This window comes from Aethina tumida, chromosome 6 (assembly GCF_024364675.1).
Source record: "Aethina tumida isolate Nest 87 chromosome 6, icAetTumi1.1, whole genome shotgun sequence".
Taxonomy (NCBI): Eukaryota; Metazoa; Arthropoda; class Insecta; order Coleoptera; family Nitidulidae; genus Aethina; species Aethina tumida.
In genome coordinates, this window is record NC_065440.1 from 9,989,976 (window position 1) to 10,016,488 (window position 26,513).

Here is a 26,513-nt window from a genome sequence, read left to right on the forward strand (position 1 = left end):
TGACCAAAAACAATTTTTAATTAACTGTATTTTCTTCAGGAGAAACTTTAGTTAGTTTATGTAAATTTGCTTCATTATTTAAAAAGCTAAAAACAAGCAAGATAGGTGGTCTGTGCTGTGACATAATAAATATTTTTGGCTATTATTCGATTATACTGGGTGCTAGAGAGAGAAATATGTCCGCAACTTATCAGAGGCAGAGACAGACTGATGGGGTCACTCTAAACAAAACATTATTATTGGATTGTAAATATTTGTTTTCAATGACATTGCTTTAATTATGAATATACAAATTCAAAATTAGTTTTTGGACAAACAATACAACAACTAATTGTGTTAAAGGGTTAAAAAAGGACTATAGTATAAGTTTATTAGTATATTCCAATATTCTCAAAAATAAGATAATTTGTGCCTTTTTGACTGTTTGTAGAGTGCTTAATCAAATATATTTAAATAATAAAAAACCATATAAACAAATTTCAAATTTTAATACTAAAAGTTCTATCGGCAGTCTCTATAATTGCCAACTTAAAATTTTTTTCTTATAAATTTATTTTTGTGATTAAGAAGTCTATAAAATATACTATGAAAAATAATATAAATTAACTTATTTTTCAACAATATTGTACTTATACTAAAAATTGAAAAACATAATATAAAATTTCATTTACTTCCACTAATTAACTCACTGTTCAATTCAATGGATTTATTATATTTTTTTCGAATGTTCGTGGTTATTTTTCCTAATTGTTGTGGGGCCATTTCTGCACATGATTCATTAATTCAACCATGAATTTACAAAAATGATATAATAATATCTTGTGTTAAATTGAATGGAGGATTGGTGAAAATTCATTCATGATTAAAAAAAATAAATTCAAAAGAAGAATACCATTTTTAATTGTTCCACAAAATTATGAATATATATAACTTGAAGTTTGGTGTATACCCATTTTAAGGTATGCCTAAAATGGGGGTGTAGTTAAATTTACTATAAAAAAATTGCTATTGTAATTTCTCCTAATTTCACACCTAAAAATTACTCAGAGGTTTTGTTTTAATGCGAAAAGACGTGAAATTTTGTCCAGAGTTTTACAATTGAAAACAATTGAAAAATTAGTTTGTTAAAATCGGACGAAAATATAAAATTAATGGGGATGTTCCGCTTTAAAATGGGCCACACTGTATATGGTAATTTTGATTAAAAAAATTGTTGAATTATGATAAATTTAATAAGTTTTGTATATTATTACTACATAAATTTTATTATTTTTTATATTTTTCAAATTTTAACACATGTTTTTAGTGTATTTAAATATATTTTTCAAGTAATTTGACTTTTTTCATGGTTCTTTCTGTTATTATTGGCTTAAAATTCTAAAATTACAAAATCAAAATTCAAATTTGTCTAGCTTCAAACATTATTTGATGATTTTTGTTTATATATTTAATTGTTTTTGTGTTATTTTTACTTTTACTTTCTTAGTATGTTGAACATTTCATTCAATTTAAGATTTTTTTAGCGAATTTGAAGATATTTTTAAGAAATTTATTTTTTTTAAGTTCTTTCAGTGATTTTTAGCTTAAAATTGTAAAATTATCCAATATAATTTCAAATTTGAATAGTTTTAATTAATTTTATTGTTACTGTTTCACTTTTAATTTCTTACTGTATTGAAAAATTTGAATAATTAAAAATTTCCTTTCTGAATTTCAAATTTTAACACATGTCTTTAGTATATTTAAAGATATTTTTCAAGTAATTTAACTTTTTTCATGGTTCTTTCTATTGTTTTTGGCTTAAAATTATAAAATTATACATATTATTAGATGAAATTTGGTGATTTTTGTTTTATAATTAATGGATTTTATTTAATTTTCACCTTTATTCTTTCTACTATATCGAAAAATTTGATCATTTTACGAAAATATAAAATTAATGGGGTGTTCCGCTTTAAAATGGGCCACACTGTATATGGTAATTTTGATTAAAAATAAAAATTGTTGAATTGTGATAAATTTAATATGTCTTGTATATTATTATTAAATAAATTTTATTATTTTTTATATTTTTACTAAAACCAAGTTTTAATTAAAATATTCCAAAGGATAAATAACTAAATTCAATGACAACACGATTCAGTGACTGTCTATAATATCAGTCTATCTTTTATTTGTCTATGGGTAACACAAAATCTTGAAACTAGTAAACAAATAAATAAATAAACAAAGTTGTATTTTCACCTATAAACAACAAATTTAATTTGTTCGTTGCTGTGAGACCCGTTGATACTTTTGTAACGGTGGTGCATAATCTCCTACGTCCTTGTCTATGGTTCAGTTTGAAAAGCCGGTAACGGGAACAACGTGCATAAGTTTGGTTATATAGGTTATATCTAAAGCTGTCCGAAAAACAAAATGGGTAAACATAAGAAGAAATTGAGGGAGGAAAAGTCGAAGGTAAAGTTGAAGACGAGTGCCAAGACGAAATTTTTACCGAAGGGACAAAATGTAACAGACACAACTTTCAAAGTGAAGGCGATTGTACTGCCCGAGCAGTTAAAGTCGAAAAACAAAGACATTCCCTTGAGTAAGAGAAGTTTGGATATCAAAGTAAGTAAACTGATAAGCAAATTGACATCATTAATAATAATATTAATGAAATGTTTTTAAGGATTTGGTTGTCCGATTGAAGCACTACAATGAGAACGTGAGACACAGTGCATGTGAGGAAATCACTGACATGCTCAAGCATTTCCGTGATGAGATGATACAAAATCATTTATCTGTTCTGGTAAAGAATGTTACGACGCTAGTTCAAGATAAGTGTGGAAAAGTTCGGGCTGCATCTGTGGCAGTTATTGACAAGCTTCTGGAATATGTATGTATAGTACTATTTCTCTACACAATTTCATAGTTTAATAGATGAGTTTTAACTAATTTTATTTCAAGTTTGCTTTTATTCCCATATTAGGTTGAAAACAATGAACAAAATTTCTTATGACTTTGTTTATTTTTCACTTTTATTTTCATATTATATTGAAAAATTTGATTAATTTAAAATTTTCTTACTGAATTTCAAATTTTAACACATGTTTTAGGTGTATTTAAAGATTTTTTTCAAATAATTTAAATTTTTTAAGGTTTTTTATATCAAAATTGTAAAATTACACAAAATTTCAAATTTGTCTAGTTTCAAAAATTAATTGATGAAATTTGGTGATTTCAACTGATTTTGATTTACATTTTTATTCATGTAATATGTTGAAAACTACTAATTTAAATTTTTCTTACAGAATTTCTAATTTTAAGTCATTTTTAATTAACTAAAAAATATTTTTCAAATAATTTAACTTTTTCATAGTTCTTTATATTATTTTTGGCTTAAAATTATAAAATTACACAAACAAATTTTAAATTTGTCTAGTTTCAAACATTATTTGATGACTTGTTTATATATTTAATTGCTTTTGTGTCATTTTAACTTTTATTCTTTAGTATGTTGAAAAATTTAATCAATTTAAGATTTCCTTACTGAATTCAATTTTTTTCAAAGTAATTTCAATGATTTTTAGCTTAAAATTGTAAAATTATACAATAAAATTTCAAATTTGTCTTGTTTCAATAATTAATTGATGGAATTTTATGATTTCAACAGATTTTGATTTACATTTTTAGTCATGTAGTATGTTGAAAACTACTAATTTAAAATTTCCTTACTGAATTTCCAATTTTAACGCATATTTTTAATTTATTAAAAAATATTTTTCAAATAATTGAACTTTTTCATAGTTCTTTCTGTTATTTTTGGCTTAAAATTATAAAATTACACATCCAAATTTTAAATTTATCTGGTTTTGAACATTATTTGATGAGTTTTGTTTATATATTTAATTGTATAAGATTTCCTTACTGAATTCAATTTTTTTCAAAGTAATTTCAGTGATTTTTTAGCTTAAAATTGTAAAATTACATAATAAAATTTCAAATGTGTCTTGTTTCAAACATTAATTGATGAAATTTGATGATTTCATTAATTTTGATTTATAATTTTAGTCATGTAGTATGTTGAAAACTAATTTAAAATTTCTTTACTGAATTTCTAATTTTAACGCATTTTTTTAAATTATTAAAAAATATTTTTCAAATAAATTAACTTCTTCACAGTTATTTCTGTTATTTTTGGCTTAAAATTAATTAGTTTCACATATTATTTGATGAGTTTTGTTTATATATTTAATTGTTTTTTATCATTTTAACTTTTACTCCATAGTATGTTGAAAAATTTAATCAGTTCAAGATTTCCTTACTAAATTCAAGTTATTTCAGTTATTTTTAGCTTAAAATTGTAAAATTACACAATGAAATATCAAATTTGTCTTGTTTCAAACATTAATTGATGAAATTTGATAACATCAACTGATTTTGATTTATATTTTTAATCATGTAGTATGTTGAAAATTACTAATTAAAAATTTCCTTTCTGAATTTCTAATTTTAACGCATATTTTTAATTAATTAAAACATATTTTTCAAATAATTTAACTTTTTCATAGTTCTTTCTGTTATTTTCGGCTTAAAATTATAAAATTACACAACCAAATTTTAAATTTGTCTATTTTAAAACATTATTTGATGACTTTTGTTTATATATTTAATTATTTTTGTGTCATATTCATTTTTACTCTTTAGTATGTTGACAAATTTAATCAATTTAAGATTTCCATACTGAATTCAAATTTTTTCAAAATTATTTCAGTGATTATTAGCTTAAAATTGTATAATCACACAATAAAATTTCAAATTTCTCTAGTTTCAAACATTATTTCATGAAATTTATATTTTGACATTTATTCTCATTCTATGTTGAAAAATTTGACCAACGCATGTTCTTAATTAATTTTAAAAACATTTTTCAAATAATTTATATTTTTTCGTGGTTCTTTCAATGATTTTTAACTTGAAATTGATGTTTACATATTTAATTGAATTTGTGTCATTTTCATTTTTATACACGTTTTAACGTGCTTTTAATGAATTTTGAAGATATTTTTTTCAAATAATTTAAATAGTTTCAACAACCTTTCAGTGATTTTTTTGGTTTAAAATTGTAAAATAACAATAAAAAGTTAAATTTATTTTAGTTTCATATTTTATTATTGATTTAAATAATTATAATAATTAATTTTTTTCTCTATGTATAAGTCGTGATTGAATTTCCTAATGTAATAAGATTACACATTATTGAAATACATAACTATACAATAAAAATTTTAGGCAACAGCGGAAAAGATTGAACCATTCTTCAGTTTCATATTGGTCAACTTGAGATGTGCCATGACCAATATAAACAAAACAATTCAGGAGGACTCGCTCATGTTGCTCGATGCTCTTTTAAAACATGTATCCAATTTGGTCGCCAGAAATCCCGAAAAAGTGCTGACTGATTTTTTCACATTGATTTCAAAACTGAGGAGTGATTCGCAGGTCGACAGGACTTTGACCGTCAATTTGAACAGCAAAATGACCAGTGTCAGCTGGAGGTTGAAAGTTTTAAGCAGACTTTATCAAATACTGAAAGCCATTATGTCACAACAGGAAGAGAATGGGTATGATATTTAAGTATTCACATTTCTCGCCAAATTGGACAGTTTGGAAAGTTTAAGTTTTAGATTTGAAATTTTAAATATTTTATTTAAGTCTTTTTTCGAAATTTTTGTAATTTTTTCAGGGTTTTGTACTTTCGTGTAATATTTATAATTTCATATTTTCATGATTATCTTGTGAATAATAATAATTTAATATTAAAAAAATAGTAATTGAAATTTTAAATTTTCATGTTTACTGATATCAAGAACATATTTTTATAGAATATTTACATACATTTTATAGAATATTTTTCTAAAAATATGGATTTGTTGTGAATAATTCTCTAAATTATAATATTTTAGTAGTTTTCTAAAAAAATCAAATTCTGATGATATCATAACTGATAATATTAGATATTTAAATTTACTTATTTTATGCTGCTAAATTATTTTACAAAATATAAAATAAATATATTTAATTTACAATTTATAAGATTCTATCTTCGAAGATTTTTGTGCTTATGACATATTAAATGTTTTTTAAAATAACTTAATTCTGCTAAGAAAATTGATAAATTTTCTACTTCTTTTTACCTTTTCCAAAATGTTTGACATTATGATTATTATTATTAATTTTCAATTGCTTTACAAGATTTTAAATTCAAATCTATTATTTGAAGATTTTTGTGTTTATAAAGTATTAATTGCTTTAAATTTCTTACTTCTGTCAATAATATTGACAAATTTTTCTTTTAAATTATAATTTTAATAGATAAGTTTTGTTAGTACTTAATTCTTCTTTTTATCCTTTCCAAAATAGTTAACATTATGATTATTTTATGCTGCTGAAATTTTTTTGTTTTTAAATTTTTCGGCCTCATAAAATGCTAAATTTCTGAATTTTGTTAAGAATATTCATTTATTTTTTGTTTAAATTATAGTTTTAATGTTTTTTACTATTTGTTTTCCTTCTCATATTTTCTAAAAACATTAGTAATATATTTAATAATATAATATATTATTTTATGCTGTTGAAAAGACTAATTTTCAATTTTTTTTACAAATTCTAAATTTTTTGGTGTATTAAATATTAAATTTCTCAATTATGTTAAGAATATTGATATATATTTCACGATAAAATTGTACTTTTAATAGATTAATTTCAATAGTATTTGTTCTCCTCATCTATTCTAAAATAATAACTTAATTATTGAATGCTGCTGAAATGGCTGTTTCAATTGCTTTACAAGATTTTAAATTTAAATCTATGATTTGAAAACTTTTGTGCTTATTAAGTATTAATTGCTTTAAATTTCTGAATTTTGTTAAGAATATTGATATATTTCTTGTTGAAATTATAGTTTTAATGTATGAGAATAGTATCAGTTTTCCTTCTCATATTTTCTAAAAAATTTAGTTAATTCTCAAATTTAAGATAAGATTTTTAATTTTAATTGTATGACTTCTGACATTTTATTTTCAAATGTGAATTTGGATTCTGAAATTATTATTTAGTGTCATTAATTTGTAACCCAGAAGTTTCAAATTTTTTTATAGTTATTTTTAAATAAATTTTGATGAATAGAGCCCTAAAATCTATTAAATTTTTGAAATTCTTATATTTAATATTTGGTTTAAATAATTTTAAAACAATAAAATTTTATTATAATTGAACGTAGAATGAACAAATATATTGAAATATATTATATATTTAATTAACAATGAAAAGCTCAATTAATAAATTTCTTTGAACTGCCCCATTTGCCTGTGTAAAACCAATATTAAATCATATTTAATTATTTCAGTTGTAATTGTATTCATTACAATTTTAATCAAACAACTCATGCCCTTTATAACACCAATCTTAATGACAAACTGGAAAAATGTGATCTTGACTTTTTGAATAATAATACCACGGATGTGGAAAGTGGCAATGTTAAACAATTAAATAAACACATTATGTCTTTAATGCCACTTTTGTACGAAACTTGGATTGAAGTTGTTCCTGATAAAGGTTTTAAAACTGGTAATTATATTTAACATCTTAAATTATATTCAGGAAAAGGTAGTTTACGTTTCTAACGTCTGACTTCTTCAGTTCAACAAAATATTATATAATCAACCATTTTATTGCCAATGTTCAACAAGTAAATTCAAGTAACTTGAACTTGGAACTCACCTCTTCAGCATTAAACATGTTGTGTTGTCATGAAGAAGCTTTTCTTAGTGACAAACATTTGAATCAGAAACGTAAATTACATTTTCCTCTTTTTCTCTTAATTCGAATATCCATACAATTTTAATATTACAGAAAACACCATACTAAATGAGGAGGCAGCAGCAATGTTGTCCTGCGTCATGAAAATTGCATATTTGTTGTTCGAGTACACCAAAATAAATTACTATGAGAAAAATTTACATGTGGTAAGTCTAATTTGTTTCAGTTACATTTTAATCTAAGACCGTTTAACTATTTTAGAGCGACGTATTTTTATCGATTGAAGGTAAAAAATTCCTTAAGCACTTGGTGAGTAATTTCCCGTACAGCCAAGGCGAGAAAATCAAACAGAAACAAAAATCAAAGAGTGTTTTGTCTATCCTTGAAAGTAATGACGATCCCAAATGTGTCGAGCAAAATTTGTTAATTTGTTACATCTATTCGATTCTTTACATTCACACTGGTACTAAGAATTCTAAAATTCACAACATCGTCATGTATATAACAAGTAAGTAAATAATATGTGTGTTGTGTGATGTTATAACTAATTTATCTTACAGAAGTTTTGCTGTCTAGCGGTTTTATCAATGGATCCAATATTAAGTACCTGGTACTAATTTTAAGATCAATTCTACTTGAGGACACTAAGTTGTGGGAAAGAAATAATGTAGCTATTGAAAGTATTTTGGAGCATACTATAACATTTTACAAAAATTCTAGACTACTGGAAAGTACAAAGTTAGATATATTTGCTATTTTAGTTGATGTGTCTGAAAATAACTTAGTTAAAAGGTGTGTACTAAATTATTTTTATAAAATTTATGTGATTTTATCAATTATATTTAACCACTAACCACATTTTCGAATATTTTAAAAGATTTGATTTATGGTTTTAATTGACGTTTAATGGATAAGTTTTAATTCTTGTCCTTATCTATTTTTCCAATAAAACTTGTAATAAAAGTTTCTCAAATATTAAACATTAATTAGTGATTAAAGATTCTAAAATAATTTAACTTTTACTCGTAGGAATTATAGTTAAAATTATCACTTAAGTTTTTGAAACTGATGTTTTCAAATGTTGAATATTTTTTACCCAATATTTAAATATTTTAATTTTCTATATTTCCTTATATATTTTGAAAATGTATCAGAAGAGTTCTAAATTAAAAGAAAACAATAATAATATCGTATTAATGCTAATATTCAATTTCTTTACAAAGTTTTAAATTTTAATAATTTTAAAGATTTTAAAACTTAAATATTAATATTTATTTTAGGTAAAAAATTATCGACGTTTGAAGTACTTTGAGAAATATAAATGAACTAATGATTTATATAACAAAAATCTTCAAAATTAATCAACTAAAGTTTACGTAGTTTTAAATAAATTGAAAATAGGTTATTATTACTAATATTTTCAAAAGAACTCTTCATCTATTAAGTTAAAAATGTAAATATTAATATTTATTTTAGGTAAAATATCAACTTTTGAAGTACTTTGAGAACTATAAATGAACTAACGTTATATATATCAAAAATCTTCAAAATTAATCAATTAATTTCCAATTTTAATCATTTTATGTTTGTAGAAATAAGTTTGTACATTATTATTAATGAATTAAATTATTTACAGTACTGAAAATTATGATAAGTGGATTCAAAACACCGTCAACTGTCTATGGCAGCCTGAAATTTCAGCCAAAAAAGTGAAACTGCTCCTTACAATGGCTAAACGTGGCAATACAGCATTCTTGGAGAGTTTCTATGATCATTGGATGGATGTTTTGGGTAAATTATGGTAATATTCTCTAAAACTTGATTGCTAATTTATATTCGTAGGTAATATACACAAAATAAAAATATTAGATTGCGAAGATGAGGAGCTAATTAAGATGGATATATTAAAAATATTTTATTATTTGCTCCAAGAACCCATGAAACCAGATTCTTTGTCATATTCCAAACAGAATGCTCATTTGATGGATTACTTAAAAATGATGCTGAATTTAAGGGGTATGTACCAATATGTAGATTAAGTATATTACTAATTAAATAAATGTTTGTATTTTAGCTAGTGCAAGACAAGCTGCCAACTAGTTTTTTTTTAAGTTTTTAAGTTCAGTATTTATTTTGTTTTTCAATGTTTTTATAAAAATAAATGTTGTTTATTTTTTGTAATAAAGTCTTACGTTTGTTGGATTATCAAATACGAAGTATTTTAATGTTTTTTATAATTAAAACTAGTTTATTTTTCGTAATAAACTGTTGTTCAATAAAATATCAAATACGACCATATGTATTATTGTATAATACATAAATATAAGATCTCGTTAATTTTTTTATAATGTGTTGTTTATTTAATGTTTAATAAAATATTATATACTCTCTGTGAGTGTACTTTATTTTAAACCTTGTTTTCTACTAAAATGTGACTAATTTTTACTTATACTTAGGGTCACATCCACTGGACCATAGAACACTGGGAATTATGCTAATATTAAATATTACAAATTACACATAATAATACCAATTAAACATGGTGGCGATTCAATTATACTATGGGCTTCAGTTCTTACGGTGTAGGCCCCATTAGACTGATTTCTGTAGTTAATTTGTGAAATGAAATAATTTCAAATAAATATAAAAAATTATACTTTTAAAGTTAGCATTTTTTTCTTAAAGTTTAATTAATTTTTCTTCAATAAACTACCTCTAATTATAAAATAAAAATTAACATATTCAGTTATAAATTTTTTTATCGCTGATGTTTAAAGTTAAATTCATAATCAAATTCGCAGAATGTTTCGAGTAATTAAATTTAATCTAAGAACAATTTTCATTTGAATAAATTAAAATTAATTATTAATTTTTTAATTACTGAATTATTAATTGAGGTGATTCAAATAAATTTTGAAAATTATTGTAATTTTCTAATAATCTTCATATTTTTTCTAATCAATTCTTTCAATTCAATTAATTTATATTCACTTAAAAATGTGTAACCAACAGTCATAGATTTATTTTTATGAGCTACTTCAAATGAATTTAAATTAAGAAAGTTGAATATGGTGAACTAATCGATATTCAGAATATTCCGAATCAATTAAAATTGAACATTTTAATCTAAGTATAATTTTAATTTGAAAATAAAAAAAAATGTGTTGATATAATTATATATAATTATTATAAGAAATATTTCCATATAATTTTTTAAAAATTAGCACTATTTCTCAATAAACTATCTCTAATTCAATTATTAAATAAAAATCAACATATTCGAGATTCTAATTTTATGAAAAAAAATTAAAAATTTAATTCATTAATGTAATTAATTATTACAATAATATATAAGAAATAATTTGATCTAAAAACAATTCTGATATGAAAAAAAAACAGTATTTTTTATTGATATAATTACTAATTAATCTAATCGATAGATATAATTCTGATTTAATTAATCACTGCGATGAATAATTTTGATATTATCATTTTGTCTATTTATTTTTTTTTCAATTACCTTTAATTATAAAATAAAAATCAATATATTCTGTTAATTATTTGTTTGTGATGTTAATTAAATAAATTTAAAATCTTTAGATGAACTATTTAATTATTTAATAATAATTTTAAATTTGATCAAAGAATTTAAAAACAATTATGATTTAAGAAAAATAAAACAGTACTTTTTTATTGATCTAATTTTTGTATATATATATATATATATATATATATATATATATATATATATATATATATATATATATATATAGATTCTAATAAATAATCACAAATTCAATTAAAATTGAATAATCAACATATATAGTCATAGGTTTATTTTTATCAGATATGCTAAAAACTTGAATTCAATAACTAACTAATCGAGATTCAGAATATTTCGAGTCACTTAATATCTGAAAATAATTTCAATTTGAAAGGAAAAAAAAATAATATTTAATTGATATAACTAGTGTGATGAAATAATTATTATGGAATAAATTTTTATCAATTAAAATTAAATAAGTTTGTTATAAGAATAATTATAATTTTAAAATCTAAGTCAATAACAATTTCAAATAAATTTCAAGAATTATTATAATTTTCAAATAATCTTTTTCCATATTTTTTCTATTCACAGATTCAGTTAAAAATGAATCAACACATATAGTCACAGATTTATTTTTATCAGTCAAGTTTATGTAAAATTAAATTACAAAACTTGAATTCAGTCAACTAATCGATACTAATAATTTGAATCAATTAAAATATAATTATATATAAACATATTTGATATAAGTACAATTCTGAGTTGAACAAAACAACAAAATTTTTTAATTGTGCAATAACTAATTAACGTAAAGATATAATTTCAAATAAATTTCAGAAATTATAATTATTAAAAGATTGTGAAGTCATAATATCTAAATGAAGGGAAAAACAACTATACACTTTCTATAATGTGTTTTGCAGTGCCTTTATTTATTATTTACATTTTGATAAACTTATTTATACTCAAGATCTGTGTTCAACTTTAATTTGGGTTCAAATTTTCCTAAATTAAAAAAAAACAAATAAATAAAAATATATACAACCCCCTATAAAAATTATTATACTGATATAACAACATTAAAAATTCATTTTTTATGTTTTTATTCTTTAAAATAGACTATAACTTAATATTTAAATTAAGATAGAGGGGTAATATATAGTAAAACCGACAATTAAATATGCAATAACAGTTTTATTTCAATGGTAGGGGACTTGAGGCGTGCCTCTAGCTATTCATTACTGATTCTTTAGTTTCAAAAACTACTTAATCGTGGTGGATTCAGTTGTGGAAAGGTTTGAAATACTGCATATTTATTTTCCATCACCAGTAAAACACCGAAATAACTTTTTAACATAAGAAATGCCGTTGATGTGATGGGTTCTTTATTAAATAAATGTAAATTTCTAGTTTAAATTATTAAAACGAAATGTAAATGTATAAAAAAGGAGTTTTCTGATTTGAAAAATTTATCTTGCAGACCAAATTTACATGACAACACAAATAAATTAATACGTAAGTCACCTTTTAGGGTTTTAACAATAAACTAACTTGGAGAAAGTCCATGAAAAAAAAAACAAATTATTAAATTATCATTAAAAATATTAAATATATTTTTTGAATGTAGTACAATATAAAAACTAAATATCACATATTTCTTCATATTATAAATAATAATATCAACACAAAATAAGATACATAAATCACATTTTACAACAGTTAAAACTTGTTTTCAGATCTAGACCACATCCAAACTTATCCTTCATGGCTTTTTGACTAACTTCCAACATTTGATAATATGCGTTGTGCCAATGACAGTCTAACTGACTTAAAACCCTGAAATAAATTAACATAAAATCATAAATCGTTAAAATAAGTTTTAATTTGACTTACCTGTGAATAAAATTAAAGGCACTAAATAAAGTTTCAATTCTGCTGCTGAAAACCATCTCACTCAAATGGTCTGCGATCATTTTAACATCGCAGGGTTCAGGACTTCGTTCGGAGCTTATCCAAATTTTTAACACCGGTTTGGTTTCGTTCCAGGATAAATTTTTAAACGGCGATTGTTCACTGGCTAAAATAGTTGGAAAGTTAGGTGAAATTATAGGGGTAATATTTTTATAATTACAATCATGTTGTTTCTTTTTATGTGCTTCTGAAACAACCTCCTTGTTTATTGGTTTCTCATTTTTGTGTTGAGTGAGGTTCTTATCCAAATTGTACTCTGTAATTATTTCAGCCCTTATATCTTCCGGTAGCTCATTTAAAACACTCATATTAAGACCTGTAAATAATTATAGTTTTACTAGATTAGTGTCTATAGTATCTATACCAACTTACAGGTTGGTGCATCCGTATCGGTGCACTTTTTCGACGTTTTAGAATTTAAGTTCGGAGACTCCTCTGTTGTTGTGTCTAACTGATATTCCTTTATGATTTCGTTTCGAATATCCTCGGGTAGTTCACTTAAAACATCCATATCCACTTTGACAGGTCTTTGCTAAAAACAACAGATCAAATATTTTACCTCGATTTAATAAAATTGTTTATTATAAAAAATATATTTTTCACAATTTTTTTACAGTTGGGTTTTTTAAATAATTAATTTAATTTTTCAATTAATCTGAATTAAACCATAGAATTTCAGATTCAAACATGTAATTTTCAATTTAGTTATGTCTTAATAATATATGATATATATATTATAAATAAATATTATACATTTTTGTTATTTATAATTTTATATTAAAAAAATAGTTTATAAATTTTTAAATTAATCTAAATTAAACAACAGAATTTTTAGATTCAAATGTTTGAATAATGTTCAATTTAGTTCTGTTTTAACGATTTTATAATTTTATGACTGAATTATTTTAAAAGCTTTGATTTAATATTTTGAGATTCTCCTCTTAATGTTTTTTGTTACCAAATTTTTATATTTGGGTTTTGATTCAAACATGTAAATATATTAAATTTTCAATTTACTCCTTAATGTTTTTGTTTCTAATTTTTTATATAGATTTTGAACATTTATAATTTTATATTAAAGAAAATAGTTACTAAATTTTTAAATTAATCAGAATTAAACAGCAGAATTTCAAATTCAAACTTGTAATATATTAAATGTTTTTATAATGTGACAATTAATAGAATTTATGACCAATTAATTAAAACCCGAATGAAGTAAGATTTTATGACTGAATTATTTTAAAAGCTTTGATTTAATATTTTAAGATTTTTTTGTTAATGTTTTTTGCTTCTAAATTTTTGTTATATGGGTTTTGAATCAAACATGTGAATATATTAAATTTTCAGTCTTTTATAATTATGCGACCATTAAATTCAATAAATAGAAATTATGACCAGTTGATTAAATCCTGAATTAAATAAGATTTTATGACTGAATTATTTTAAAACCTTTGATTTAATATCTTAAAATGCTCCTCTTAATATTTTTTGTTTCTAAATTTTTGTTATTTAGATTTTGAACATTTATAATTTTATATTAAAGGAAATAGTTATTAATTTTTTAAATTAATCTGAATTAAACGATGGAATTTCAAATGTAATATATTAAATGTTCAATTTACGTCTCTTTCTATTAAGGTGACAATTAAATTCAGTAAGTAAGATTTTATGATAATTTTAAAACCTTTGATTTAATATTTTAAGATTTTCTTCTTAATGTTTTTGTTTCTAAATTTTTGTTATATATGTTTTGAACATTTATAATTTTATATTAGAGAAAATAGTTACTAAATTTTTAAATTAATCTGAATTAAACAGCAGAATTTCAAATTGTAATGTATTAAATGTTCAATTAAATAATAATGTGACAATTAAATTCAGTAAATGGAAACTATGACCGGTTGATTAAAACCTGAATTAAGTAAGACATTATGACTGAATTATTTTAAAAGCTTTGATTTAATATTCAAAGATTCTCCTCTTAATGTTTTATGTTTCTAAATTTTTTTTATATAAGTTTTGAATATTTATTATTGTATATTAAAGAGAATAGTTAGTAAATTTCTAAATGAATCTGAATTCAAATTCAAACACGTAATATATTAAATGTTCAATTTAGTTCTGTTTTAATAATGCGACAGTTAAATACAGTGAGTGGAAATTATGACCTGTTGATTAAATTATAAATTAAGTAACATCTTATGACTGAATTACTTTAATAGTTTTGATTTTTGACATTTTGTATACTTAGCTTTTGTTACATAGTATTTGAGAATTTAGTATTTTATATTGAAGAAAATAGATACTATATTAGAAATTAAAAAAATTATATTACAATTTTATATATTTAGATCAACTTTAAATATAATGTAGTATTTAAATTCCTGACTTAATGATATTTTGCGAATATTTAATTTTGTTATGTTAAAAGGATGAATGTAATAATTTTCATAATTAAGATATTGGATATTAATAAATTTATATTTTATAAAATAATTTATATAATATAATTTAATAGTAATAAATGGGTATTATTTACACTAAAATTTAAATTATTATTCTTAACAATAATATAAATATAAGTGCTGATAATTATTAATATAAAAACAATTTTGTAGATATGGAATTTATAAATAACAACAAAAAATATATCATTTAATCAATATTTTTCATTAAAGTAATTATAGTAATAAAAACAAAAATTAAATTTCATTATATGGAGAGAAAAATGTAGATAATTAATTAGTATTAAACAATTTGATGAAATTATATTTAATAAAATTATTTTAAGGGAGACAGCTTTTGATTTAATCTTAAAATGAATGAAAATTAAGTGAAACTAAAATAATTAGTCATAAAACCATTGTTTTTGTTTTTAAGACAATTATTTGATCTCATCATACTACTATAATTACGATGACTGTGCATATTCCTAGTCATGATGACATTATTACTTTTATTAATATATATACATAAACGCATATCACAGTTGCAGTAAACATAAATATTAAAAGTAGTTTTTCAAAAATTAATAATCGTAAGTATTGATTTTTTTCTATAGGTTTCTTATTTAAGAAAAATAATTTAAATAGATAAAATACAGGGTGTCCCCAAAAGGTACAGATTTCCACCATTAATTCAAAGAGTCAAAAAAGATTGATTTGAGTATAAAACAGTGGCAGCTCATGAGGTTTAAGTCTGGTGAGGCATATTATATATGGGACAAAAATTATATTACATAAAAAAATGTTCATTTAATACCTCATTTAAAATTAAATATAATTTAATATTTAAACAAATATATGTTGTAAAGCTGAGACTGAAACAAATAATAACAATTATGAATTAATGCATGTTCTCCAGAGGCACTTCTAAATGTGCCTTTTTACTCCAATTCTGTTCATAAGTAAATCTTGAATATTTCTATTTGCTTCCAACATTTGCGCATGCTCTTTAAGATCGGGCTATTGTTTCAATGGTAGGGGAGCTGAGGCGTGCCTCCAGCCAACTCCAAATACCAACACAAACGAAGCTCCCGAACATTGCTGACCCTTCAGTTTCAAAAAACTACTTGATCGTGTGAGAGTCTGGTGGATTCAGTTGAGGAAAGATTTTTAATACTGCATCACTTTATTATATCTGTCGACGTGGTGGATTTTTATATTTAAGATAGTCTATTATTATTATTATTTCAGATGGTTTTGCTTACAAACAATATAGTATATGACCTCATTGCCCTCGTCGTAACTCTTTTGGCAGGAACGATAATATATCTGAAGTGGAACTTCTCGTACTTCGCCAGAAAAGGCTTATACGCACCTCCCACCACGTTACCTTTCGGAAACTCCAAAAACGTCTTCACAAAACAACAAACGGCCGCCGAGCTGTTCAGAGACATTTACTTCGACATAAAATCCAAAGGACTAAGGCATGGAGGAGCATACTTCTTGTTCAAGCCTTTCTACATTCCAGCCGACCTCGACATCATCAAATCAATCATGCAGACGGACTTCCAACACTTCATAAACCACGGGTTTTACTTTAACGAAACGGGGGACCCATTAAGCGCAAACTTATTCACACTAGAAAACGAAAAATGGAGAAACCTCAGGACCAAGCTGACACCGACGTTCACTTCGGGTAAATTGAAGATGATGTTCAACACGTTGGTTGAATGTACTAACGGATTAAAGGGCATGGTGGACCAACATTCACAAGACAACACGCCGATTAACATCAAAGAAACGTTGCAACGGTTCACGATCGACATAATTGGCTCAGTTGCTTTCGGTATTGACTGCAACAGTATGCAGAACCCGGATTCTGATTTTGCCAAATACGGAAGACGTGTTTTCGAATTAACACCCACCGAAGCTATTAAGAACATTGCACAGTTGGCTTTCCCACACAGACTTCTCTTGTGGCTGAATATTAAACTTACCAATGAGGAGATCTCCTCATTTTTTATGGATGTCGTCAAGAAGACAGTTAATTACAGAGAAGAGAACAATATTTACAGAAAAGACTTCATGCATTTGCTCCTGCAGCTGAAAAACCGTGGTAAAGTTTTTGACGATGAGAAGCTGACAAACGATGCTGAAGATGTTAAAGAAAGTGCCTTAACTTTCAACGAACTTGCGGCTCAAGCTTTTGTCTTCTTTATAGCGGGCTACGAAACTTCTTCTACAGTCATGACTTTCGCCTTATTGGAACTTTCAACTCGTCCTGATCTTCAGAAGAAAATTAGGGATGAAATCCACGAGGTTTTGGAGAAACACGACAACAAACTTACCTATGAAGCTATAAAGGACATGACTTATTTGGAGCAAGTTATTCATGGTAAAATAATTCGTAATATTTATTAATAACATGATGATTAATAAACTTTCAGAGTCCCTTAGAAAATATCCACCAGGGCCAACCTTAACAAGAGTGTGCAACAAAACATATAAAGTACCCGGGTCTGATGTGGTCATTGAAAAGGGTACCATGGTCGCCATTCCCGTTTTGGGGATACACAACGATCCGGAATTTTATCCTAATCCCGAAGTTTTTGATCCGGATAGATTTTCTCCGGAAAATAAGGCGAAAAGACATCAATTTGCGTGGATACCTTTTGGGGAAGGTCCAAGAGTGTGCATCGGTAATAGAGAATGATTTTAATGAATAATCTCTTTTAATTAAATTTTCTTTGTAGGGCTCAGATTTGGAACTTTACAAGCCAAAGTTGGTTTGGTGACGATTCTTAAGAACTATAAAATATCTCTTAACAATAAAACTGCCACTCCCATTAAATTTGACAAACAATCTTTTGGTGTCTTAGCTGTTGAGGGAAACGTGTGGCTTAACGTTGAAAAATGTAAATAATGGTGATTATTGATGTAATAATTATATTAAATATACTATAATACATTCGTACTATTTATATTTAAAATTTTTCGAAATAATGATCTTTGCTAAATTTATTTTTATTATGAAAGTTGATCAATACTAAACATTCTTTAATTGTCAAAAGATATGTCTAGACATAAAATAGAAATAATTAACAACTACTTAAAATTAACTATTTCATTTGAATTAATTGTGGTATTTGGAAACAATTATATCATATTCATTTATTAAATTTGATATTTTACGCTAATTAATTTTATATTAAAAAAGAGGTTTATGTAGGTTTGTAATTAGTAATAAGATTTTAAATTAAAATATGCTAACAAGAGAAATGTTCAAAATAAGAAATAGATAAATAATTAGAAAAAAAATTAGTGAGGTTTGTGGATATTAACAGGATGAAGAATTAAAAAATTAAAAACATTATTTAAAATCCAATATAGTATTTTAAATTGCTTAAATTATATTATATCTTAATATAATTGAATATTAAATATACCATTAGATTTATTTAAAAACGAATATAGTATTTTAAATTGATAATTATTAATTAAATTACATTTTAGAAGATTAAATATAATGACATAAAACTAAGACCATTTAGTTTTGAAATAAATTTGATTTAAATAGTAAAATTTTAGACTGATATTTTACATTAAAGAAAATAATTAGTTACTAATAAAAAGCGTCATAAATATTTATTTCTCATTGAAGTTTAATAATATACGTTATAAATTTATATTTTTAGATTTATTTAATATATTTTAAATTGATAATTAAATTACATTTTATTATTGTGAAGATTAAATATAATGATGTAAAACTAAAACATTTAATTTTTAAAAATTTTGACTTATGTAGGAAAATTTTAGACTTATATAATTTGGTATTTGGTAAATATTTATCTCATTCAAATTAAAAAAATATGTATTATAATTTTATACCTTTAGACTTATTTAATAACTAATATACTAATTGATCATTTAATTACATCTTATTATTGTGAACATTAAATGTAATGACGTAAATCAAAGAGCATTTAATTTTTAAATAAATATGATTTAAATAGGAAAATTTAGGACTGAAATTTTATATTAATGAAAATAATTAGTTACTAATAAAAGGCCTCGTAAATATTTATCTCTTATTAAATTTAAAAAATATATATTATAATTTTATACCTTTAGAATTATTTAATAATATAGTATTTAAATATAACAACGTATAACTAAGAACATTTAATTTTTAAATTATTCTGTATTAAACGTAAAATTTAGATTGAAAATATCTATTAAAAAAAGTGATTACATAATAATAGATAGTTTAGAAAAATAATGTCTCTATAAAACTAAAAAATATATATTATAATTTCATACCTTTAGATTTATTTTAAAACTAATATTTTATTTAGTATTTTAAATTGATAATTAAGTACATTTTATTATTAAATTATTAAATAATTTTAATTTAAGTAGCAAAATTTTAGACTGAAATTTAAAGAAAATTATTGCTTACTAATAAAAAGCGTCGTAAATATTTATCTCTCATTGAAATTAAAAAATGCATATTATAATTTGATACCTCTAAAATTATTTAAAAACTAATATAGTATTTTAAATTGATATTTTGTGAACAAATAAAATAATTTTTAAATTATTCTGAAATAAAAGTAAAATTTCGACTGAAAATATTTATTAAAGAAAATAATTACATAATAATATATAGTCTAGAAAAAATGATCTCTTAATAAAATTAAAAAATATATATTATAATTTCATACCTTTAGATTTATTTAAAAACTAATATAGTATTTAAAAATTGATAATTAAATTACATCTTATTATTGCGAACATTAAATATAATAACGTAATACTAAAACATTTAATTTTTCAAAAATTTTGACTTAAATAGGAAAATTTTAGACAGAAATTTTATATTAAAGAAAATAATTAGTTACTAACAAAAAACCTCATAAATATTTATCTCTCATTGAAATTTAAAAATATATGTTATAAATTAATTAATACTGTGAAGATTAAATATAATGACGTAAAACTAAAAACATTTAATTTTTAAATAATTTTGATTTAAATAACAAAATTTGACACTGAAATTTTATATTAAAGAAAATAATTAGTTACTAATAAAAATCCTTCTAAATATTTATCTCTCATTGAAATTTAAAAATATATGTTATAAATTATTTAAAAACTAGTATAGTATTTTAAATTGTTAATTAAATTACAATTTATTATTGTGAAAATTAAATATAATGACGAAAAACTAAGATAATTAGTTACTAGTAAAAAGACTCGTAAATATTTATCTCTCATTGAAATTAAAAAATATATATCATAATTTTACACCTTTAGATTTATTTAATAACTAATATAGTATTTAAAATTTATAATTTAATTATGTCTTATTATTGTGAACTTTAAATATAATGACATAAAACAGCATTTAATTTTTAAATAATTTTGGCTTAAATTTTAGACAGAAATTTTATATTAAAGAAAATAATTAGTTACTAATAAATAGTTTGGTAAAAATTTATCTTTCATTGAAATTAAAAAATATATATTATAATTTCATACCTTTAAATTTATTTAATAACTAATATACTAATTGATAATTAAATTACATCTTATTATTGTGAACATTAAATATAATGATGTAAAACTAAATGTAAAAATTAAATATCAACATTTCTGTGACCCATCTAGAATCAAAAATTACTAAATTTCATAATTTTATTTTAATTGCAAGTTTAATATGGTCTTATTAAAATGTTTGTATTAATTTTCAAAATCTAGATATTTGATATTAATAATTTTAATTATGAATATTTATTAGCCTTAAATTGAAAAATGTACGTGATAAGAAAAATAATGCATCATTTTATATTGTTTTAGATCCTAGAAAGATTCAAATTCGTCTGAATTAAATTAATCATAACTGAATTGTAATATTTTATCTTGTTTTTCTTAAAATTAATTAAATATTGGTGGATCTTTAATATAAAAATAAAAAACTTTAATTTTAAATAATAATTTTAACAAAATTATTATTATATTTAAAATTAAAAATGACAAATATTTTGATGAATGATGTATTTCAGTTTAAGTAAATAATTACGCACCGTTGAAGACTTCCTTTTGTTGAAAAATTTCTCCAACGTGTTGTTTAAGGGTGGTTTAGTTGTAGATTTTACCAATCCTCGTTTGGATGATTTTAATTTGTTGCCACCTGATTTTACTTTGGTTTTATCTACACTTTTAACTTGATCTTGCTTCGGAATCGGTGATGGAGTTTTCTGTTCACCTCTTGTTAAAGAATTAACAGTTTCAATAGACTTTCTTTCTTCTTTTTTAATATTACTTGTATCTTTTTCTAAAATTATCATATTATGTTTTATTAAATCAATGCGTAGAGTTTAGTTTTCAACCTTACCACTTTTATCATCATCTTTTTTGGCCAAGAATTTAGCCAACATCGTATTAACACCAGTCACCTTTTCGAGCTTAGTCAAATGGATACCAACTCCTCGTAAATCAACAAAAGGTGGATTCAGCTTATCGTACAGTTGTTTCGCCTGTTTGAACACCGTTTCAGCGTTGTTGATGATCGTATATGGTGAGCTCTTCGTAAGGATATCACAAACCCCGTGACCCAAGAATTTGGCCGTTTCAACCGGTGCATTTTCAGCCCTCACCAAAAGCTTCAACGTCAGACAACGTGCTCTCATACCTAAAATTTATTCAACGAACAAATATAAAAGGACTAAAGACGAACAATTAATCACCTGTTTCGGATAATCTTTTATAAACTTCATTCGACAGGCTCTGAAGGAAGTTATAACACTCGTCCAAAGTTTTGAACCTTATGCCGTAATTTATTTCAGCCGAAACCTGCTTCCTTTCTTGGTAATAATTTAATGGTTTCATGTCCACACCTTTGGCCTGATTGTATAAAATTTCAGCCGACTTTGCACCCAATTCAGACTTCAGCACATCCAAATTGGAGACCTGTACGTCGCCGCAGGTTGCAATATTCAAAGCGGCCAGTTTGGCTAAAGTTGCGTGTCCCACGCCTGGCAAATCACCTAGGGGAATTTTGGAGAAGTACGCCTCCACATCGTCAGGCTGAAGATAAAACTGGCCTGCCGGTTTTGCCTTTCTGGTCGCCAATCGGGCTTGCAACCTGAAACGTTTCATTCTTTTCAATTGGGTAGTTTCCTGTTTTGAGTTTGTGTTGTATTTTCAATTTGGCTGTATAAAATGGAATAAAAGTGTTCCAAAATAGTGTTTGTGTCTAATTGATTGTGCAAAAAATGACCAGAATGACGATTACCTGTTGGCTCCAAATCCTGTGGAACAAGGACAACCGGTAACCGACATTATCTCACCCCTGATGTGGCTTGCAAACTCGGAAACAGTCAGTCCCGTGTCCTTCAGTATCTGAGTGCAGTCCACGTACATTTCATCGCAGCTAACGGCCTCTATGTCCAGAGTGTAGGACGCAATCGTCCTGTACAAAGTGTTCGACACCTCCCTGTAACCCTGCAAACCATCCAATCACCATCACGAACCCACATCAAACCAGCAAGCACCTCAAAGTCGTAGGGCAAGGTGACCAATTCGGGGCACAGTTTGACGGCGGCGCCCAAAAACATACCGTTCTTGATGCCGCACTTCCTCGCCTCGTAGCTGGCGCTGGCTATCTCCGACATCGAGGAGAACCCGTCGAGGTTGTCGATGCGACTGGTGGACGACGAGCCCTCCGTCACGAAGTGCCTGCCCTGCTCCTGCATCAGATTGAACTCTATGCTGCGGGATTTGGAGCGGTCGGTGTGGGTCTCGCCGTTTTTGGCGTGAGTGATCGCCACCGGTTTGCCCCTGTGCTCCGGATACTTGCGTAGGGTGACCGACACGAAGAAACAGTCCATGTCGATGTGCATTATCACTTTGTTCGGTAAAACTGTTGCTGTTTTTTTACCTGTAAATATGTTAATGAATAAAATGGGAACACCTTGTAATTTTAATTGGTAATGAGATAGGAAGAAAATTCCAGGATAATTCTTTATAATTATGTCCAATTAACTCAGTTTATTTAGTCAAAATTCTGTATAATTAACAAACCTCCTTTCACATTCAATTCAAGGAATCACAGAAATTACCAATTTTAAATCTGTAACTTTGATTATTAATTAGATGCCGTGCTGTGAAAGCAATAAAATCATACTCAAGTGATCAAGATTAAATAATTGGGATTACCCACGAATCAGACATTGGTAACATTACTAGATATTATTGAAAAACACTACATTATCCAGTGTTCCATTGAAGAACCCTCACTTTTTTTAATTTTCATTAATGACCTTCCATTATGCACTCACAATTAAGTGCATATTTGCATGTTACTAGAGGCAGTATGGAAACGTCGATTAACAAATCAAAAGCAGATTTAAGTAAAGTGGTTTAATAGTTAGAAAATAATAAATTTGTCGTCAATAAGAACAGAGGTATTAAAACTTCCTTATAATTGTGTTCAATTAACTCAGCTTCTTTGGTTAAAATTCTATATAATTGAGAAACCTCCTTTCACATTCAGTTTAAGAATTTACAGAAAATACCACCATGAAATGAAGTATATTATTTCTTAGATGCCTGGCTGTGAAAGGAATAAAATCATACTCAAGGGTTCAAGTTGGGATCATTCAAACACTATATTACTTTATTATCCAGGGCTCTATTGAAGAACTCTTACTTTTTATAATTTTCATTAATGACCTTCCATTATGCACTAGCTGTCAATTCACAATGTACAAATCTGTACATTGCTATTGGTAATATTGTAATTTCAATCAATAAGTCAGAGGCAAAATTATTAAAGTATTTGAATAGTTTAAAAATTATAAATTTGATGTCAATAAGGAAAAGAGAATTATATTAAAACTTTCTTATAATTAAGTTTCTTTAATCAATATTCTGCCTAATTAAGAAACGTTCTTTCAAATTCAATTCAAGGATTTAAAAAAAATACCACTGTGAAATAGAAATGGTTTATAACTCTAATTGTTAATTAGATGCATTGTTTAGAATGCAATAAAGAAACCAGCCATATTTGAGTGAGCAATAAACAATTAAATAATTGTAATTACTTATGCATTAGATAATGGTCCATTTTAGGATCCTTACTTATATGGTATTCATTAATAATGTAAATATTTTAAATTTCTTCAATCATCAAAACTGATATGCCTCAAAAACGACTGTAAAACTATTGCATCAAATTTTGACCACCTACATTAGAAACATCTTATATATTGGAACATTCTTTGTATGTATACTACAATAAAATAAAAACAAGGACTCCCATTTATGAGCATAATGTCACATTTAACTTCTTAAACCAAATTTTCGGAGATATCCAAATATTTATAATGGCATACAATATTAATAACATATTTTTTAATAATAGAAGAGTAGAATAGAAGGAATTTTTTCTGGAAAAATAAAGCCAAAATGTATTTGTATTATTAACAAATTGTTTACCTTTGGTTGCTATTAAATTTTGTCGTCCTATAAATATACCATCATGTTTATCCCTCATTTGACAAACTAACTGCTTATATTCAGCACTTAATGTGCTTATCAGGTGCAATCTGGAATTTTCAAAAAACTCTTGTACAAAATTGGGATCTGAGGCTGTTTTTGCAATTCTATTATTGGTAGGCTCCTTATCCACACTGACATTATTTTTTTCTGAAAGTTAATTACTTGTAAATGTGAATGAAGAACAAGTACTAAGAGACTTACTGTAAGAGACATCAGTGATATTGCTAGAGTTATTTATAACTGAGTTGGTTAAATTAGGTTTTTCAACAACAGGGAAATCTAATTTTGGTTGTGTGACACTTTGATAAGTATACAACAAATATCTACGAAAATCCAACAACTTTCCTAGAGAAATACTTTCAACAATCCAATCAGGCTTTACCACTGGGGTAGTGCCTAAATTTTTTATCTATAACATAATTATTTATTAGCGTTTCATGTCATTAAGTAATGTCCAAAAATTACCTTAACATTAGGCAAGTTCGAAGCAATTATGTGGGTGGTCGAAGACAACTGATACATATGATGTAAACCACCATGTTGTGCCATCAGTTTCTTTAATTCTTCGGCACTCGGCTTTGTATTACCGTTTATATAAATTGCAACACCACTGAAAATATTGGAAATCTTGGTAAGTTCGGCGTCTGACTTAAATTGTTCGTCCAGTTTGGCCACTTTTGCAGCCATGTAACCTCCCTAAAACCTGAAACGTTTAAAGGACATCCTTACGAGGATGCTTTAGTAAATTTACCCATTGTTTAAAACCGTTGTCTTCGTCCGATTCCCGTCTCCGGCGCTTCTTATCCATTATTCAGTTTCTAATTGGACAATTTATGTTAAAATTCAAGTAAATTATTTGTGTAAAATTAAAACATAGATTTGGTGGCTTTTATGTATTGTTTGTTTTAATTACTTATATTTTTAATAAGCCGTATTTTATTATGTGTTTTGAATCAGTTGTTTATCCCAAAGATACAGGTTAAGTTGATATTTTAGACAGAATGCTCCGACAAACTTTGAGACTACCTCATTGGTGGTAGCTCCAGCGTACTAATTAAGTAGCTAAACTGTTTTTTAAGTTTTCAAAATAATAAATAACAAATAAAAACAAGCTTCCATTCAATTACTCGCCAGGGTATGTTGATTTGTAGAATTAATTCCATTTTATGTTATGTTAT

The 26,513-nt window shown here is 24.8% G+C and overlaps 3 protein-coding genes across 3 annotated transcripts; 2 read left to right on the forward strand and 1 right to left on the reverse strand.

Moving 5' to 3' along the window:
• Positions 1-2,086: 2,086 nt before the first annotated feature.
• On the forward strand, positions 2,087-10,196 carry LOC109604485 (testis-expressed protein 10 homolog). The gene is made up of 10 exons (XM_020021019.2): positions 2,087-2,613; positions 2,675-2,881; positions 5,278-5,609; positions 7,394-7,614; positions 7,900-8,012; positions 8,068-8,314; positions 8,367-8,598; positions 9,443-9,597; positions 9,649-9,822; positions 9,881-10,196. Exons 1-10 carry the CDS (start codon positions 2,419-2,421, stop codon positions 9,904-9,906), a joined length of 1,902 nt encoding a protein of 633 aa, XP_019876578.2. The 5' UTR covers positions 2,087-2,418; the 3' UTR covers positions 9,907-10,196.
• A 2,753-nt stretch (positions 10,197-12,949) lies between these two features.
• On the reverse strand, positions 12,950-26,458 carry LOC109604477 (DNA repair protein REV1). Its single transcript, XM_049969153.1, has 13 exons — positions 26,087-26,458; positions 25,801-26,031; positions 25,537-25,744; positions 25,273-25,482; positions 23,328-23,713; positions 23,069-23,277; positions 22,521-22,918; positions 22,169-22,465; positions 21,858-22,108; positions 13,697-13,856; positions 13,485-13,640; positions 13,247-13,430; positions 12,950-13,189 (listed from the first exon to the last, which is right to left on the reverse strand). The coding sequence occupies exons 1-13, from the start codon at positions 26,141-26,143 to the stop codon at positions 13,057-13,059; spliced, it is 2,880 nt and encodes a 959-aa protein (XP_049825110.1). The 5' UTR covers positions 26,144-26,458; the 3' UTR covers positions 12,950-13,056.
• On the forward strand, positions 16,295-18,867 carry LOC109604487 (probable cytochrome P450 6a23). The gene is made up of 4 exons (XM_020021021.2): positions 16,295-16,361; positions 17,020-18,163; positions 18,216-18,467; positions 18,522-18,867. The coding sequence occupies exons 2-4, from the start codon at positions 17,020-17,022 to the stop codon at positions 18,689-18,691; spliced, it is 1,566 nt and encodes a 521-aa protein (XP_019876580.2). The 5' UTR covers positions 16,295-16,361; the 3' UTR covers positions 18,692-18,867.
• Positions 26,459-26,513: the final 55 nt, after the last annotated feature.